This window comes from Mytilus galloprovincialis, chromosome 3, assembly GCF_965363235.1.
Source record: "Mytilus galloprovincialis chromosome 3, xbMytGall1.hap1.1, whole genome shotgun sequence".
Taxonomy (NCBI): domain Eukaryota; kingdom Metazoa; phylum Mollusca; class Bivalvia; order Mytilida; family Mytilidae; genus Mytilus; species Mytilus galloprovincialis.
In genome coordinates, this window is record NC_134840.1 from 47,331,824 (window position 1) to 47,350,822 (window position 18,999).

An 18,999-nucleotide genomic window follows, 5' to 3' on the forward strand; every position below is an offset into this window, starting at 1 on the left:
GAAATCTGAAATGAGAAAAATTGACCCCCCCCCCAATTTTTTTTCACATCCCCCTTTCCCTTATTCCAAAACTGATCTCAATTCAAATTTCTAATGGCCCCTAGGAATAACTACTCATTTAAATACATCATAAAATATTAAAATGTAAAAAAAGTGCTTGTTATCACTGAATGGTTAAGATTGTTTTAATTTATCAGTTGGTAGTAAAAGTGAATATACATTGTATATTGTATAAAACAATGATTTAAGTTGATTCAACTACTATTTTCGACAAAGAAAGATAACTCCAATTGAAAATTTCTTGCTATTGCACAATATTGTGCAATTAGATATTTCTTGCTATTGCGCAATACTGTGCAATTGAAAATACTTGCCATTGCACAATACTGTGCAATTGAAGATTTCTTGCTATTGCACAATACTGTGCAATTGAAGATTTCTTGCTATTGCACAAAACTGTGTAATTGAAAATTTCTTGCAATTGCACAATACTGTGTAATTGAAGATTTCTTGCTATTGCTGAATACTGTGCAATTGAAAATTTCTTGCTATTGCGCAATACTTAATATAATAATTTTGGATCCTGATTTGGACAAACTTGAAAACTGGGCCAATAATCAAAAATCTAAGTACATGTTTAGATTTAGCATATCAAAGAAGCCCAAGAAATCAATTTTTGTTAAAATCAAGCTAAGTTTAATTTTGGACCCTTTGGACCTTTATGTAGACCAATTTGAAAACTGGACCAAAAATTAAGAATCTACATACACAGTTAGAATCGGCATATCAAAGAACCCCAATTATTCAATTTTTGATGAAATCAAACAAAGTTTAATTTTGGACCCCGATTTGGACCAACTTGAAAACTGGGCCAATAATCAATTTTAACAAAAATTGATTTCTTGGGCTTCTTTGATATGCTGAATCTAAACATGTACTTAGATTTTTGATTATGGGCCCAGTTTACCAACTTGAAAACTGGGCCCATAATCAAAAATCTAAGTACATGTTTAGATTCAGCATATCAAAGAAGCCCAAGAAATCAATTTTTGTTAAAATCAAGCTAAGTTTAATTTTTGACCCTTTGGACCTTTATGTAGACCAATGTGAAAACTGGACCAAAAATTAAGAATCTACATACACAGTTAGAATCGGCATATCAAAGAACCCCAATTATTCAATTTTTGATGAAATCAAACAAAGTTTAATTTTGGACCCCGATTTGGACCAACTTGAAAACTGGGCCAATAATCAAAAATCTAAAGTTTAATTTTGGACCCTTTGGGCCCCTTATTCCTAAACTGTTGGGGCCAAAACTCCCAAAATCAATCCCAACCTTACTTTTATGGTCATAAACCTTGTAACAGATTATTTTATTAATTTAGAGTTTATTAAGAATTCTAGAAAGTAGATCGATATGCATTTTCAATTTCAACTGAGATTGTGTCATGCAAAACATAAATACCACTATCTGTTGTGTCAAATGCCATGGTAATTTGAGCAGATATTATTTTTTTTAATCATTTGTTGGCCAATGGTAATCATTATATGAGTACATCATAACACTATAACATTGACCATTTTGGAATAGCAATACTGGATCAACCATTCTGGAATGGTAAAAGTACATTGACCATTCTGGAATGGCAATACGGGATCAACCATTCTGGAATGGTAAAAGTACATTGACCATTCTGGAATAGCAATACTGGATCAACCATTCTGGAATGGTAAAAGTACATTGACCATTCTGGAATGGCAATATGGGATCAACCATTCTGGAATGGTAAAAGTACATTGACCATTCTGGAATGGCAATACAGGATCAACCATTCTGGAATGGGAAAACTGGATCAACCATTCTGGAATGGTAACAGTACATTGACCATTCTGGAATGGCAATACTGGGTCCAACCATTCTAGAATGGCAATACTGGATCGACCATTCTGGAATGGCAACATGGAATGGACCATTCTGGAATGGTGACAGTACATTGACTATTCTGGTATGGCAATATCACATTGACTAATTTGGAATGGTCTTAGGTCTGTTACTATATGGATCGTTTTTTGTTTGGCAGATGAGTACTTAAGCAGAGCATCACTGTCTTTCTTGCATCGTGGGAGTTTCATTTCTATCAGGTAACATAGACCATGAAAATATGAGTAATAAACTGTTCAATTTTGTTTTCTGTTGGAGAGTTGTCTCCTTGGTTATCATATCACATCTTCTTATTTCTATATTCAAACACTATACTATTGAAAAAAAAAATTGAAAAATTTATGACTCTGGAACTTTGTAAAACTTGGAAAGTCGTAAACATAGCAACAAATGGCAAAACCTGACTAATAACAAGAAATGACATACCAAAAAAGTACTTGAAGCTACTAAAACCTACTGGTACCAAAAAAATATCCCTTTCAAGTGATAAATAGAGAACAATACGTATTTACACTTTGGGTATTCAGCTGAATTTTGTCTCCAAATGACCTCTTTTGTGGTCATAAACCTTGTGTTTAAATTTCATAGATTTCTATTTACTTATACTAAAGTTATGGTGCGAAAACCCAAGAAAAATGCTTATTTGGGCCCCTTTTTGGCCCCTAATTCCTAAACAGTTCGGACCTTAACTCCCAAAATCAATCCCAACCTTCCTTTTGTGGTCATAAACCTTGTGTTTAAATTTCATTGATTTCTATTTACTTATACTAAAGTTATTGTGCGAAAACCAAGAATAATGCTTATTTGGGCCCTTTTTTGGCCCCTAATTCCTAAACTGTAGGAAACAAAACTCCCAAAATCAATCCCAACTTTTCTTTTGTGGTCATAAACCTTGTGTCAAAATTTCATAGATTTCTATTTACTTAAACTAAAGTTATAGTGCGAAAACCAAGAAAATGCTTATTTGGGCCCTTTTTGGCCCCTAATTCCTAAAATGTTGGGACCAAACTCTCAAAACCAATCCCAACCTTCCTTTTGTGGTCATAAACCTTGTGTTAAAATTTCATAGATTTCTATTCACTTTTACTAAAGTTAAGAGTGCGAAAACTAAAAGTATTCGGACGACGACGACGACGCCGTGATACCAATATACATCCAAAAAATTTTCAATTTTTGCGGTCGTCTAAAAATTGCTTAAAGTTTTGTTTCTGTTCTCTAAATTAAGTTAGCCTCAACCAAATTTTATGAAACTTATACACAATACTTATTCTCACAAAACTCAGATCAAGTGCAAATTTGGGCAACGTCTGACACTTTAACTGTTCTTCAGTTATGTCCCTTTATAACTTTATATAATATGCAAGCAGGGGCATCATCTGTGTTCCATGGACATATTCCCCATTTATTTTAGTATAAACTGATAGTAGGTTTAACTTGCCATTCTAAGCAAGATTCTCACTATAGCAGTTTAAAATATATCACATTCATTTTACCCCTATGTTCTATTTTAAGCCAAGGTTTCCATGTTTTTTGCAGGGCAAGCATATTCTGTAAATATTTTAATTGATTCTCTAGGAATAAGTGTGACTAAATTTTGTGAAAATACAATTTTTGGTGTCCAAGAAGAATATTTTGTATAAATATATATATTTTTTTACAACTGAAAGAAAATGATGGTGACCTCATTAAGATTATGTGACCATAACCATTGATAACAGACTGACCAATCTCAGTATATAAAGGTATTTGAACAAATTTTGTTGACTTAAAAGACATGAAGAGAAGATATAAAGTATTCACAATGTCTAACTCCTGTTATAAAACCAATCCACCATTTTCTACATTTGAAAATGCCTGTACCAAGTCAGGAATTTGACAGTTTTCCATTCGTTTGATGTGTTTTATCCTTTGATTTTGCCAATTGATTAGGGACTTTCCGTTTTGAATTTTCCTTGGAGTTCAGTATTTTTGTGATTTTACTTTTTTCTGTTACATTGTAGGCAAAAAAATATGAATAACAAATACTTTGTTTATGATTTTTTATTTTTACCTTTTTTTAATTTAGAACAAGCAAAGACAAAAAAGGATGTACAATTTGATCTAACATTTACATCATCATATATTCCTAAGATATGTACATTTAAAACTATATATTTCTTACATCCATTCATTCACCATTTTATGTAATAATGCTTTAAATGAACAAAAATAGTACTAACCACCTTGAATCTAGTCCCTAATACTTATAAATTTGATGATCATATTGAACCAAGAGTTGCAATAAGGACTCAAGGGTTGAATTATTACTAACATACTTCCTAATACGTTTCTGAGATCTGAACACAAAACTAAATCAGTCAGGGCATTCAAGTGTAAATGTTAAGTAATATAATATGTAATTCAATTTTGATGAACAGTTTTAAACTCCACAAGAGAATCACCTTGATTGACTGTCATTGATTTCAAAAACAGTGGATCTAACATAAAACATAATTGATTCAAGGCAGACAACAGCATGTATATATGCTGTAAAAACCATGGTGGCCTAGAAACAAATCAATATTTTTCCTGAATGAAATAAAAGTTCAAACTTTTAGGGGATTTGTTTCAAAATCCAACTGACATATTTAATGAAATTATACACTGCGTCACACATATAGAAAGTTTAAAAGATTTCTGATATTACTTCAATAGGTGAAAACTTGTCCTCAGCCTTTATTTAATGACAACATCAATAATGTAATACTATTATGGTGTATATACACTTTGTACATGCCATGGTATCAAGGCACTTATATGTTCTATGCATGGTTAAATAAGTGCTCAAAATATCAATTGATCTCGATTGAAGGAATCAGTTTTAGAATATGTCAAAAGTAAAGCATCAAAAGACTTTGATAACAGGAGAATAGTTTATATAATAAGGCAGCAACATTTTTTTTTGATGAAACTAAATAATGTTGCAGAACTGAGTCCTCATAAGTTAAAAACAAGTTATATGTATAAGAAATAGTATGGTCTGAAACATAAGTCATAAACACCAACAAATTCAATGAAATTCACATATTTTTCAAACTTTTTACATTGAAAGTAGATCTCTTTTTTTTGTACATCTTTTGAAATAAAAACAACCAACATGTGGTCAATAATTGGAATGTTTCATTTAATTTGTAGTCAATTAAATGAAGTTACAAAACAACAACCAGATGCTCCGCAGGGCGTAGCTTTATACGACCGCAGAGGTTGAACCCTGAACGGTTGGGGCAAGTATGGACACAACATTCAAGCTGGATTCAGCTCTAAATTTGGATTGTGATTAAATAGTTGACACAGCATAGGTTTCTGACACAGAATGAATGTGTTCTAATGAACTTAAAATTTTTGTTTTCTCTTAGAGCAATTCACTATGCTGTTAAATATTAATCCTCTCAAAACAAGAATGTGTCCTCAGTACACGAATGCCCCACTCGCACTATCATTTTCCATGTTCAGTGGACCGTAAAATTGGGGTAAAAACTCTAATTTGGCATTAAAATTAGAAAGATCATATCATAGGGGACATGTGTACTAAGTTTGAAGTCGATTGGACTTAAACTTCATCAAAAACTACCTTGACCAAAAACTTTAACCTGAAGCGGGACAGACGGACGGACGAACGGACGGACGAACGAACGGACAGACGGACGGACGGACGCACAGACCAGAAAACATAATGCCCCTCTACTATCGTAGGTGGGGCATAAAAATGTTTGAAGAAATTTTCTTTTTTATTTATGAAATTTCAAATGAGAAAAATTGAACCCAATTTTTTTAATCACATCCCCCTTTCCCTTATTCCAAAACTAATCTCAATTAAAATTTCTAATGGAGTTTGCAACAATAACTACTCATTTAAATACATCATAAAATATTAAGATGTAAAAAAAACTGCTTGTTATCACTGAATGTTATTTATTATAATTTATCAGTTGGTAGTAAAAAGTGAATATACATTGTATATTGTATATAACAAAGATTTAAGTTGATTCTGGACAAAGAAAGATAACTCCAATTAAAAAAAAATCTTGCTATTGCACAATATTTTGCAATTAGATATTTCTTGCTTACTATTCTGGACAAAGAAAGATAACTCTAATTAAAAAAAAATTTGCTATTTCACAATATTGTGCAATTAGATATTTCTTGCCATTGCGCAATACTGTGCAATTGAAAAGACTTGCTATTGCACAACACTTAATATAATAATTTTAGATCCTGATTTGGACCAACTTGAAAACTGGGCCCATAATAAAAAATCTAAGTACATTTTTGGATTCAGCATATCAAAGAACCCCAAGATTTCAATTTTGTTGAAATCAGACTAAGTTTAATTTTGGACCCTTTGGACTTTAGTGTAGACCAATTTGAAAACAGGACCAAAAATGAAGAATCTACATACACAGTTAGATTTGGTATATCAAAGAACCCCATTTATTCAATTTTTGATGAAATCAAACAAAGTTTAATTTTGGACCCCGATTTGGACCAACTTGAAAACTGGGCCAATAATCAAGAATCTAAGTACATTTTTAGATTCAGCATATCAAAGAACCTAACTGATTCATTTTTTGTCAAAATCAAACTAAGTTTAATTTTGGACCCTTTGGACCTTAATGTAGACCAATTTGAAAACGGGACCAAAAGTTAAGAATCTACATACACAGTCATGACAGTTAGATTCGACATATCAAAAAACCCCAATTATTCAATTTTGATGAAATCAAACAAAGTTTAATTTTGGACCCTTTGGGCCCCTTATTCTGTTGGGACCAAAACTCCCAAAATCAATACCAACCTTCCTTTTATGGTCATAAACCTTGTGTTTAAATTTCATAGATTTCTATTTACTTATACTAACGTTATGGTGCGAAAACCAAGAAAAATGCTTATTTGGGTCCCTTTTTGGCCCCTAATTCCTAAACTGTTGGGACCTAAACTCCCAAAATCAATACCAACCTTCCTTTTGTAGTCATTAACATTGTGTTTAAATTTCATTGATTTCTATTTACTTAAACTAAAGTTATTGTGCGAAAACCAAGAATAATGCTTATTTGGGCCCTTTTTTGGCCCCTAATTCCTAAACTGTTGAAACCTAAACTCCCAAAATCAATCCCAACCGTTCTTTTGTGGTCATAAACCTTGTGTCAAAATTTCATAGATTTCTATTAACTTAAACTAAAGTTATAGTGCGAAAACCAAGAAAATGCTTATTTGGGCCCTTTTTGGCCCCTAATTCCTAAAATGTTGGGACCAAAACTCCCAAAATCAATACCAACCTTCCTTTTGTGGTCATAAACCTTGTGTTAAAATTTCATAGATTTCCATTTACTTTTACTAAAGTTAGAGTGCGAAAACTAAAAGTATTCGGACGCCGGACGACGACGACGACGCAGACGCCAACGTGATAGCAATATACGACGAAAAATTTTTCAAATTTTGCGGTCGTATAAAAAAGCAAAATATTTGTCAAATCTCTTTAAAATCAGTTTCTTCATTATATATACATATTTTTTATCAACTATATAGATCCTCACTAGGATTCATTTTCAATTGGTATAATTCATGTTTTTTTAAACTGTAATTTAATGAAAAACTCAAATATCAGTCAAGATTTTAAACAAAAAATTGTGCAAAATAATTTTCAAACATCAAAGTGATAAAAAACTTCTTTACATCCCCATGAAGGCACATTGGGATTACTTCTAAACTGCCTATTAAATTCAACCTTTAAGGGCATACGATACAGTTTTGATCCCGTATTTACAGTTTAATAAAAATTTCCATATAGGCTATTTTTTGTCTGATTAAATCAAATATGTAATAAACAAGAATGTGTCCCCAGTACACGAATGCCCCACTCGCACTATCATTTTCTATGTTCAGTGGACCGTGAAATTGGGGTAAACCCTCTAATTTGGCATTAAAATTAAAAAGATCATATCATAGGGAACATGTATACTAAGTTTGAAGTCGATTGGACTTCAACTTCATCAAAAACTACCTTGACCAAAAACTTTAACCTGAAGCGGGACAGACGGACGGACAGACGAACGGACGGACGCACAGACCAGAAAACATAATGCCCCTCTACTATCGTAGGTGGGGCATAAAAATATACCTTCATATGCTAATTTTTGAGTTAAATGATGTCGAAATTTTGTATATTTGCTCAAAATTCAGATTTGTGGCTGTATTTTCCTTTTCGAAAAGAAAGACGTAACTTTTTTGTTTTAAGAGATAAACACTAATTGTTTTTTGTTAAATAATTTGAAATTTCTGTATTTTATAAGTATTCTTAAAAATTGTGCATTTTTTATTCAGAAATAACTCATATTGATCAAATGGTCATGAATTGAGAAAAAAACGTCATTTTTTGCTGTATATTTATCCAAATTAAAAAAATTGCACCATTTACAGTTTTATAAAATTTGGTCCACATGATCTCCCTGCAAAATAAAACAAAATATTGTTTTAAAAAATGGGGGTCCATGCACTCGTTTTCAAATTAAATCAGTTTGAATGATAAAAATCAGTCGAAAAATTCAACTTTTCCCGATATGTCACAGTTTGACATCGCGAAAATAACGTTTTACATTAGAAACGTCATTACCTCCCCTGAAACTGTATCGTATGCCCTTAAACAACTCTGTCATGTTTTATATCTACCCTACGTGCAAAATGTGTGTTGATAAAATGACTGCAATAACACAAAATATATTTCCTTTCAACTAAAGCATCAAAGAAACAAAACAATTAAATTAATAATATAAAGCACTTACAGACAATATGTACATATATAAATAAGAACTTAAAACACCAATTCGCATGGAAACTTTAATATATGGCCTGAGTATAAACAAACATTGCTTTCCAAACTTAGCCTTTATGTGATTTTCCCCCTCTCAGACCTGACTAGTACATACATGTCCTAATCAAGAAAACAATGAATTTGATTTCTTTTTGAATAGGTACTTTATTATTCAAATTTTTAGGACAGTCTTTTCATGTTTCTATTGAGCCTAACAAATTTTAAGTGCCTGAACACTCCCTCTTACATGAGAGATAAACAACAGGAAGAGCCTGGATTGAATAATATACAGACAGTTAAAGTCTCTGAAGTCTTATTATTACCTCTTTACTGTCTATAGCCATTCTGAGTCACTTTCTTACAGTGATTTTCAAGTATTGAAATTGGTCAGTTAACTTTACTTTCAATAAACATCAAGTATATATTGGTTTCTAATTTTTTTTTTTACAATAACCTAATATGTGCAGAGTGTAATTATAATACATGTAATGATGGTTTGTATTCTTTTAAAACACACATAAAATACATACCAACATGTATGTCCATACTCTCAACAAAAATGTTGATGGATACAAATTGTTTTACTGACTTCACAATATAATTTCAAAGCACCACTAATTTATAACTTTTCAATATCTACATTAAAATTAATTAAAAAAGAACATTACTATTAGAAAAAAATAGGTATAACAAACTTTTGTGTAATGATTCAAATAAAGATATGAAATTTATTATAAACCCTTTTACCTTTGAAAACTTAATATAAATATTTTTAACAATTTCTTTTAATATCTGTTATATTCTTCATAGAACACACATTTTACCAAACATCATTTCATTCAGCAACAAAAGCTTTCATCTTTGAATGATGGTATGTTTTAATGATGATTCCAAAACAAAAATAGTCTGCCGTGTAGAAAAAGATGTGTCAATTTGTTAAGCTATGTCTATTTTTCTTATTCTATTAATTTCTTGGCCTTGAAATATCTCCTTAAGTACAGAACCTGCCATGTTGCTAATCCTAAAAGACAGCACATTGAGAAAATACTAAAGTACATCACACGTGAATGAGTGGATTCTGAAAAGAGAAAGAAAATACATGTAATTATATGTATGGGTTATAGAAAACAATTCAGCAATAATTTTTGTACACATATGACCATAATATAACATGGATTGATGAATGAATGTCATATAAAGTGGTAAATTAAATGAACTGTCAGAATGTAAAATACATAAAATAATTGACATGTTTCCCTGGATATTAGTTTGTAACCAGATCTGTTTCAGTTAAATTGATTTATGGCTATTGAACAGCAGTGTATTACTTTTATATAATACTAAATCAACATGCTGAGCTGAAATTTTAACATGCCTGTTCAAAAAGTAAGTCTGCAGGAAGACATGTCACACTACCAAGTTCAAAATGTTTATATTCAGCTGAGAAGCAACCAATTCCAACTTTCAAGTCTTTGGTTTGACCTGGCTAATGATTGTACCCATGACCTCTCACAATCAAGTAGTCCATTACACAAGATAAACTTATGGTGAGACTAAGTTTGCATTTTATCCCCAGTCTAAGTTACAAATGACAACAACTATCAGAAAATATATCTAATCTACAGAAAAAGCATTACTTAAATAATCATTCATTCATGAAGCTTTATGGCAATTTTTAGTAAGTTCCAACTTAATAGTAAAATGCACAGAAATGTCATGGGACTGATTGATTTAGACATGTATAACCAGGTGCTCCGCAGGGCGCAGCTTTATACGACCGCAGAGGTCGAACCCTGAACAGTTGGGGCAAGTATGGACAAAACATTCAAGCGTGCTACAGCTCTGAATTTGGATTGTGATCAAATTTTTGACATTACATGGGTTTTTTTTACACAAAACAAATGTCAAGATTTTACAAATCAATTAAAGATTTCTTCAAACTTTTTAAATCTAAAATTAAATAGTTGACACAGCATAGGTTTCTGACACAGAATGAATGTGGTCTAATGAACTTAAAAGTTATTTTTTGCCTTTGAGCAATTCACTATGCTGTTGAATATTAATCCTCTCAAAAAAATGTTTGAAGAAATTTTCTTTTTATTTATGAAATCTGAAATGAGAAAAATTTAAACCCCCCCCCCCCCCCCTTTTTTTTTCACATCCCCGTCGTTTCCCTTTTTCCAAAACTGATATCAATTCAAATTTCTAATGGAGTTTGCAACAATAACTACTCTTTTAAATACATCATAAAATATTAAAATGTAAAATAAAGTGCTTGTTATCACTGAATGGTAAAGATTGGGTGGTAGTAAAAGTGAATATACATTGTTTATTGTATAAAACAATAAAAAAAAACTTCATCAGCAACATTTTATATTGGCAAATTGAAGTTATTTACATAAAGTTATTGGCAAATAAAAATAGAAAATGACATCATAGTCATGTCTGGCAAATGTCCAACATACATTATCTAAAAACATTTTAGATAAGATAAGGAAAAAAAGCTTCATCAGCAACATTTTATATTGGCAAATTTCCAATGAAGTTATTTACATAAAGTTATTGGCAAATAAAAATAGAAAATGACATCATAGTCATGTCTGGCAAATTTCCAACATATATTATCAACTACTATTCTATACAAAGAAAGATAACTCCAATTGAAAATTAATTGCTATTGCACAATATTGTGCAATTAGATATTTCTTGCTATTGTGCAATACTGTGCAAATTGAAAATTTCTTGCTATCGCACAATACTTGATATGGAATCCTGATTTGGACCAACTTGAAAACTGGGCCCATAATCGAAAATCTAAGTACATATTTAGATAAAGCATATCAAATAAGCCCAAGAATTTAATTTTTGTTAAAATCAAACTTAGTTTAATTTTGGACCCTTTGGACCTTAATGTAGACCAATTTGAAAACTGGACCAAAAATTAAGAATCTACATACACAGTTAGATTTGGCATATATCAAAGAACCCATTTATTCAATTTTTGATGAAATCAAACAAAGTTTAATTTTGGACCCCCATTTGGACCAACTTGAAAACTAGGCCAATAATTAAAAATCTAAGTACATTTTTAAATTCAGCATATCAAAGAACCCCAAGGATTCAATTTTTGTTAAAATCAAACTAAGTTTAATTTTGGACCCTTTGGACCTTAATGTAGACCAATTTGAAAACGGGACCAAAAATTAAGAATCTACATACATAGTTAGATTCGGCATATCAAAGAACCCCAATTATTCAATTTTTGATGAAATCAAACTAAGTTCAATTTTGGACCCTTTGGGCCCCTTATTCCTAAACTGTTAGGACCAAAACTCCCAAAATCAAACCCAACCTTCCTTTTATGGTCATAAACCTTGTGTTTAAATTTCATAGATTTCTATTTACTTATACTAAAGTTATGGTGCAAAAACCAAAAATAATGCTTATTTGGCCCCTTTTTGGCCCCTAATTCATAAACTGTTGTGACCTCAACTCCAAAAATCAATCCCAACCTTTCTTTTGTGGTCATAAACCTTGTGTTAAAATTTCATTGATTTCTATTTACTTATACTAAAGTTATTGTGCGAAAACCAAGAATAATGCTTATTTGGGCCCTTTTTTGGCCCTTAATTCCTAAACTGTTGGAACCAAAACTCCCAAAATCAATCCCAACCTTCCTTTTGTGGTCATTAACCTTGTGTCAAAATTTTATAGATTTCGATTCACTTAAACTAAAGTTATAGTGCGAAAACCAAGAAAATGCTTATTTGGGCCCTTTTTGGCCCCTAATTCCTAAAATGTTGGGACCAAAACTCCCAAAATCAATCCCAACCTTCCTTTTGTGGTCATAAACCTTGTGTTAAAATTTCATTGATTTCTATCCACTTTTACTAAAGTTAGAGTGCGAAAACTAAAAGTATTCGGACGACGACGACGACGGAGACGACGACGTGATAGCAATATACGACCAAAAAATTAAAATTTTTGCGGTCGTATAAAAATAAGTCCATGAAAGATGATAATTGCAAGTCTTCCAAGGATGAAACTGGCTAAAAATTTCAGTCGTTTCGTTCAGATCAAGTTTCAAAATCGCTATTTTGAACATGTTTTTGTTTTGTTATCGATTTTATGTAATAAAACTAATAACTATATTAATGCCTCAGGGAACTATTGGCTGATGATCTCTAATCTCTTTGCCTGTGTTTTTTATTCACACCTGGCTATTTACCACAAGCTTAGAACTAATATTATAAAAAAAATAAAATTCCATACCAACTGTCTTCATTATTTAATTACTTTTCAGCTAAGACAATTGTCAATTGTGATTTAAAATTAAATTAAAACATGATTTAATTTACGTAGAAAAAAAGTATATTTTTACTACTAACACACATGCTTTGTTTACTATGTAATACACATGCTTGAAATTCTCTTCTGCAGATTAGACACTAAATCGTAAATTTAAAATGATTTCATGCTAAATAAAGCAAGAGCAACTATTTTCATTAATATTCTTACACTATTAAAGATAAAATATTAAAAAGATGATGATTTCCTGTGAATTTGATAAACAAAACTAATCCCAGAAATGAGTCCGGAATCGTTTGTTTTAAATTGTTGCATTACATTTGGTTTGAATTTCAACTTCAGAATCGAAAGAAATGTATGCGATGACTGAGAAAATTATCGTTTTGAGTCATTAAAATCATTTTATTTTTAAATTGTTGCCTTCCCTAAATTGTTCTTGATCGATTTTATGAAAATGGTAGGATAAATCATGAAGTAAATGTGAAGCAACAGTGAAACAAGTTCGTTGATGCTATGAGTATGAGCATACTCATGCAGTAATGTGATTTTGACAATCTTTTTTTGAAAAGGGGCACCAACTTTTAAGTTATATGAAAATGAACGAAATTAGGTGAAAAAATTTACGGATCCTTGCTTCTGATATTCGAAATATTAACATAATTGACAATACAGTCTACTTATAGCATTACCATTGGTATCTCTCATTTCTTTTTCTCTAGACTTCATATACTCGAAATCATCTACTATAGATTTTGATAAATCTTCTAATCTCCTCAACTCAACTTCCAATGGCTTTAATTTTTCTGCTTTAGCCAACTGAAAAATAAAACAAATTAGGTTTAGTTGGATTGTTATTCTCATGATGAGGTTTTATAGAGGTGAAAATTCAATCAATATAAATTAAAAATATTGAGGGTGAAGAGGATGGCAACCTCATTTGGACAATATGAAAATTAAACATTAAAATATTTGCAAGGTTTTACATCAAATTCATTTTTGCATGTCTGATGCAACACTAGGTCAATATACTCAGCAACAAAGGAGTTATTTGCCTGCAGCATTGAAAAATCCATAGAAAACTACTTTAATGACGACAGGAAGTAGAGAACTAATGTTAATTTTCTTGATATAACTTAAGTACAAGTAATCTAATTCAATATAATGGCTAAGAGTTAAACAAACCAAAATAGTTCCACACATATCTTTTTTTAAGCAGAACTTGTTATCATTACTTTGATATTTTTATTTTAAAAATAATTGATACATTACATTACCAAATAATTTATAAAACTGGCGTGCTTACCGGTATATGTAATTTCAATGCATTATTGTTTTGGGTCTGAAGAAATCAAATTTCATTTTTATTTAGGCATGTTGTGATGTGTGGTGATTGATTTTAAGTTTAGATTTACATTGATGAAGTTTCTTATAAACATGAAGTACATTTTAGTTAAAGGGGCACTAGCTATGATATATATAAAAAATCTAAAGTATGACTTTTTTTGTTTAGTCATTAAAGAAAGTGAAATAGTGAAATAATAATTTGCTTTTAGCAGTCAAAATGGTTTAATTTTGTCAAATTATGCTAACAAACATTGATAATGAATTATTCACTTGCAAGTGAATAATTTGACCTCATCAAATCCATATTTATGTGAACTTTAATTTAACCTCTTAGCTAGAAATTGGTTATGCATGCATTGTCCGTGTACTGGTTATTTAAAGGCAAAAATGTCAACATTGAAAGTGAAACAAAGGTAAATCATTTGATTGACTAATTCGATCCATAAAAAAACATTCTTTTACTGGTGAAAACAATGAGAAATATATATTTTAAATCTATAATATAAAATTGGTATCAGGTCCGTTCACGCCCAAAACACTTTCGCATCCTACACGTTCGCACCCAAGGTCTGTTCCCACTCTACACATTCGCGCCCAATTTTAATTCACATTCCAGTTGAATAATTGGAAAATTATGATTGTTGTTTAAAGTTGCTTTGGTGTAAATACTGAATGTATTTATAGCTTAATATGAGTAAAACTTTGAAGATTTTAAATGAAAAACACAAAAGATAATTGTTTTTAACAGCTTGGTCCCTTTGACCTGAAACAATAACACAATTAAATATAGCAATACACTATTATAACCAAAACATGATAACATTTATTCAACACAGAAGAAAAAAACGTAGTCAGAATCTCCTTTCATTTTAAAACAAGTCAATGAAACAAAAGTTATAGCAATACACTAACCAAAACATGATTAAGAGTTATTCAGCACAAAATAAAACGTTGACAGAATCCCACTTTATTTAGAAAGGATTAATAATTTTTTTAACAATACACTATCCAAAACATGATTAAGATTTGTTCAACACAAAAAAAAAGCTGTCTCACTTTATTTTGAGACGATGACAACAATTATACTTATTAGAATACACTTGCCAAAAATTTGATTACAAAGTTATCAAACACAAAATCAATTAAAATTGGGGGCAAACATGTAGGGTGCGAACAGACTTTGGGTGCGAACATGTAGGGTGCGAAAGTGAAAGGGGCGAACATGAGTGGGTGCGAACGTGAATGGGCGCGAACGGACCCGGATTCTATAAAATTAAACAGATCTATAAAAATCCAATTGCATGAGTTGCTTAATCTATTTATAACTGTATTTATGTTTACATTGCTTATATGGTCGTCAGGGGTCAACTCGATAGTTAATTAAATGGCGTCCAGACTAAAATACACACAAAACGAAGCTTCATATTATCGAGCTAATGGTCCTGTTAATTGATTATTTTAGACTTTTGATAGTTTGGATAAATGTTTTAAGTCAAATCTGTGATCATGAATTTGACAGGTAGTGCCCCTTTTTATACATGAAATGTCTTAAACCTGACCTTATATGAATAATCAATCTACATACTTTTGACATAATTAACATATGACAATAATTAAATGAATAAAGAACATTTCAGAATTACAAAGAGATGTCACAAATCAATTTGTAACTACATGTAAATAGAAACATGTATATGCAACCTTACATCATCATACTGTTTTGCTTCCACACCATGCTTTAAAGCCAATGTTACTTCTATGTCTGAACCATGCCCACCTGTCAATTATAAAAAAAAAACACTTTTAAATCTTTTAAAAACATATAATGAAATACAACAGTTTAAGTTTTTCTGTGTTTCACATTTCTGCAAATAATTAAAGTTTGTTTGTTGATAATTTCACTGCTTTTAACAGTTTTGTCCATATAACATTCACAGGTAGCATTTCAAAAAGATCAGACTTATGCCAGCATAATAGTTAAAAGGGGTCTAATACATGTATATAAAGTTTTCTTTGTTTTACAACAGTATGTCTATCCCTTTATTTACTTACCTATTGTACACTTATCTTCACACTACTATATAGAGTATAAAAAATAAATGCCCCTGCTTGTATACGAGTTCATAAAATTACAGAACTCAAGAACAGTAAAAGTGATGCTACCCAAATTAGCAGATGATCTGACTATTGAAGTAATAAGCATTGTTTATAAGTTTTATAACATTTGATTAAGGCAAACTTAAGTTAGAGGACGTAAACGAAAAATTCAGCGATGTTTCCATTTGTAAAGGGGCATAAACCTAGAATGGTAAATGTGATGCCACCTAAATTCAAAGTTGATCTGTGTTTTTTTCGTTATAAGCATTATGTATAAGATTCAGAAGAAAAACCAATTTTAGATGTACGCAAGTTTGGCGCATGTACACATGAATAAGGGTAAAAGTTGATGCCCCTTTCACTATGATGGGGGCATATAAATAGATTAATCTCAACTTCAGAGCCAAAGACAGTAAATCAACATTCTGAACTATTGTATACATTTGTCAGAATTTTTCAAATAAAACTGATGTGTCTGAGATACAAGTGTTACATGTATACAAATTAAACAACCTTGATTAAATTACCTGCAGTCATCTTTGCTTCAAAACATACTTCAAACATATCATATTCTTCTGTAGTGAAGGCAAATTTTCCTTTTTTAATATCTTCTTTATTATATAGTATGTGTCCTTTTGAATCTGTTACCTGTAAAATTTAAATGAGTGAATGAGTTGCAGAAGCAATAATTCCATTTGACAAACTTCTGTGAAGCCTGTCAATTATATAAACTGAAAGAGGTTTAGGTTTAATAACATTTGATTAAGGCAAATTTAAATTAGAGGATGTAAATGAAAAATTCAGCAATGTTTCCATTTGAAAAGGGGCATAAACCTAGACTGGTAAATGTGATGCCACCTAAATTCAAAGTTGATCTGTGTTTTTTCGTTAAAAGCATTATGTACAATGTATAATTAAGATTCAGATGATTTGGTTGAGGCAAACTTACATTTGTAAGTTAGAGAACAAAAACTTTTTACCATGTTAAATTCTTCTTATTTGTCTAAACAAAGTTTTGATAATGCATGCACTTATACTAGTCAAAATAAGCGGAGACTACTATAAATAGCAGTCTCAGGAATAAGGCATCGGACTATAGTGGCTAGTACAAACTTGTCGGTCAAAACAGCCTTTGCACATCAGAGTAATCTTGGACTAACAAGTGCTGACTATGTTTACATTGACAGGCTTCACGCTGAGAGGCAACCCAGGCTAGTAAAATTGCTCTCGGACCTATAAAAAACATATCTACAGGCCAACAGAATCTAACTAAAAATTTTCAAAAATTGAGCTCCGGGCCTGTAGATTTAAAAGTTCGTCGTGAACACTACATTGATATATATGCATATTTACCATTTATCTATTTGAAATAATTTAAAATAACGATTTATTGAAACTACATATTCTGTTGTCTGTACACGGCATTTGTTTTTCTATCTTTGAATTCGTCTTCTTGACAGGATTTATCAAGACCATACCATACCATATTGAGACATGTACATCTGTGTTATTGATGGAAATATAGAAAAAAAGACTTACATACTGCTAATGCCATGAATAGGAGTCCAGTATATTTCAAGATTGTCACATGGAAGGGGACAGATCAATAGTTTACAGGAACCATCTGTGTCATAATTCATCCCCCCCCCCCCCCCCCAAGTTTTTGAACTATCAATTGATTGACTGGTTTACCCATCACGAATGAACCTCAAAAGGAATATATCACAGAATTTCGGGTCAAACAATTTAATCTTTTAGCAGACCATTCCATAAACTTACTGCAAGGTTAACTTTTTGTCCAGGTGCGTCTGAAATTTCATACTCTCCAGCAACTAAAACGTCTTTATGGATTTCCTCTCGCAGGCATTTTTTGGTGTTTGGAGATATATGAAACATTAAGGCATCTGAAAATGTTATATAAATTGCAAATAAAACGAAAAATACATGAAAAACATCCATGTTTTCAAGATCTGTTTGTTTTCGCCGGTGCACGTTTGCTAACGTGGCATTCGGTGTATTACGTAGCTTTCCGTAGTAACTCGTACTTTACCTAATTACCGCGTAATGATAAATAAATATTTACACAAATTAAAAAAGCCTATTTTTGCTTGTTTTGTAGATCTCTCTAAAGCTTTTGACTCTGTTTGGCACTCAGGATTACTTAAAAAACTATTAAATCTTAAAATTGGAGGAAATTTCTATAAGATAATTAAACATATGTACTCTAATTCAAAGTTTGTGGTAAAAAAAGAAAACTTTATTTCAGAAGCTCATAGAGCCAATAGGGGTGTTAGACAAGGTGATGGTCTTAGCCCTCTGTTATTTAATATATACACTAATGATCTGCCAAAAATATTTGATTTTTCAAAAACATTTCCTGTGTCACTCATTACAACACAATTTAATTGTTTACAATATGCAGATGATTTAATTCTACTGTCAGAGAGTGAAAAGGGTTTAC

General features: G+C 31.2%; 1 protein-coding gene across 1 annotated transcript; it reads right to left on the reverse strand.

Moving 5' to 3' along the window:
* Positions 1 to 9,224: 9,224 nt before the first annotated feature.
* LOC143068150 (transmembrane emp24 domain-containing protein 10-like) lies at positions 9,225 to 18,577 on the reverse strand. Its single transcript, XM_076241959.1, has 5 exons — positions 18,318 to 18,577; positions 17,066 to 17,186; positions 16,148 to 16,218; positions 13,787 to 13,913; positions 9,225 to 9,867 (listed from the first exon to the last, which is right to left on the reverse strand). Exons 1-5 carry the CDS (start codon positions 18,495 to 18,497, stop codon positions 9,746 to 9,748), a joined length of 621 nt encoding a protein of 206 aa, XP_076098074.1. The 5' UTR covers positions 18,498 to 18,577; the 3' UTR covers positions 9,225 to 9,745.
* Positions 18,578 to 18,999: the final 422 nt, after the last annotated feature.

Excerpts from the sequence above, each read along its gene's own strand:
- LOC143068150 (XM_076241959.1), bottom strand. The coding sequence starts at position 18,497 with ATGGATGTTTTTCATGTATTTTTCGTTTTATTTGCAATTTATATAACA. Across the intron at positions 16,219-17,065 it reads TGAAGCAAAGATGACTGCAG|GTGGGCATGGTTCAGACATA; the intron begins GTAATTTAATCA and ends TATAATTGACAG. Across the intron at positions 13,914-16,147 it reads AAGCAAAACAGTATGATGAT|TTGGCTAAAGCAGAAAAATT; the intron begins GTAAGGTTGCAT and ends TTTATTTTTCAG.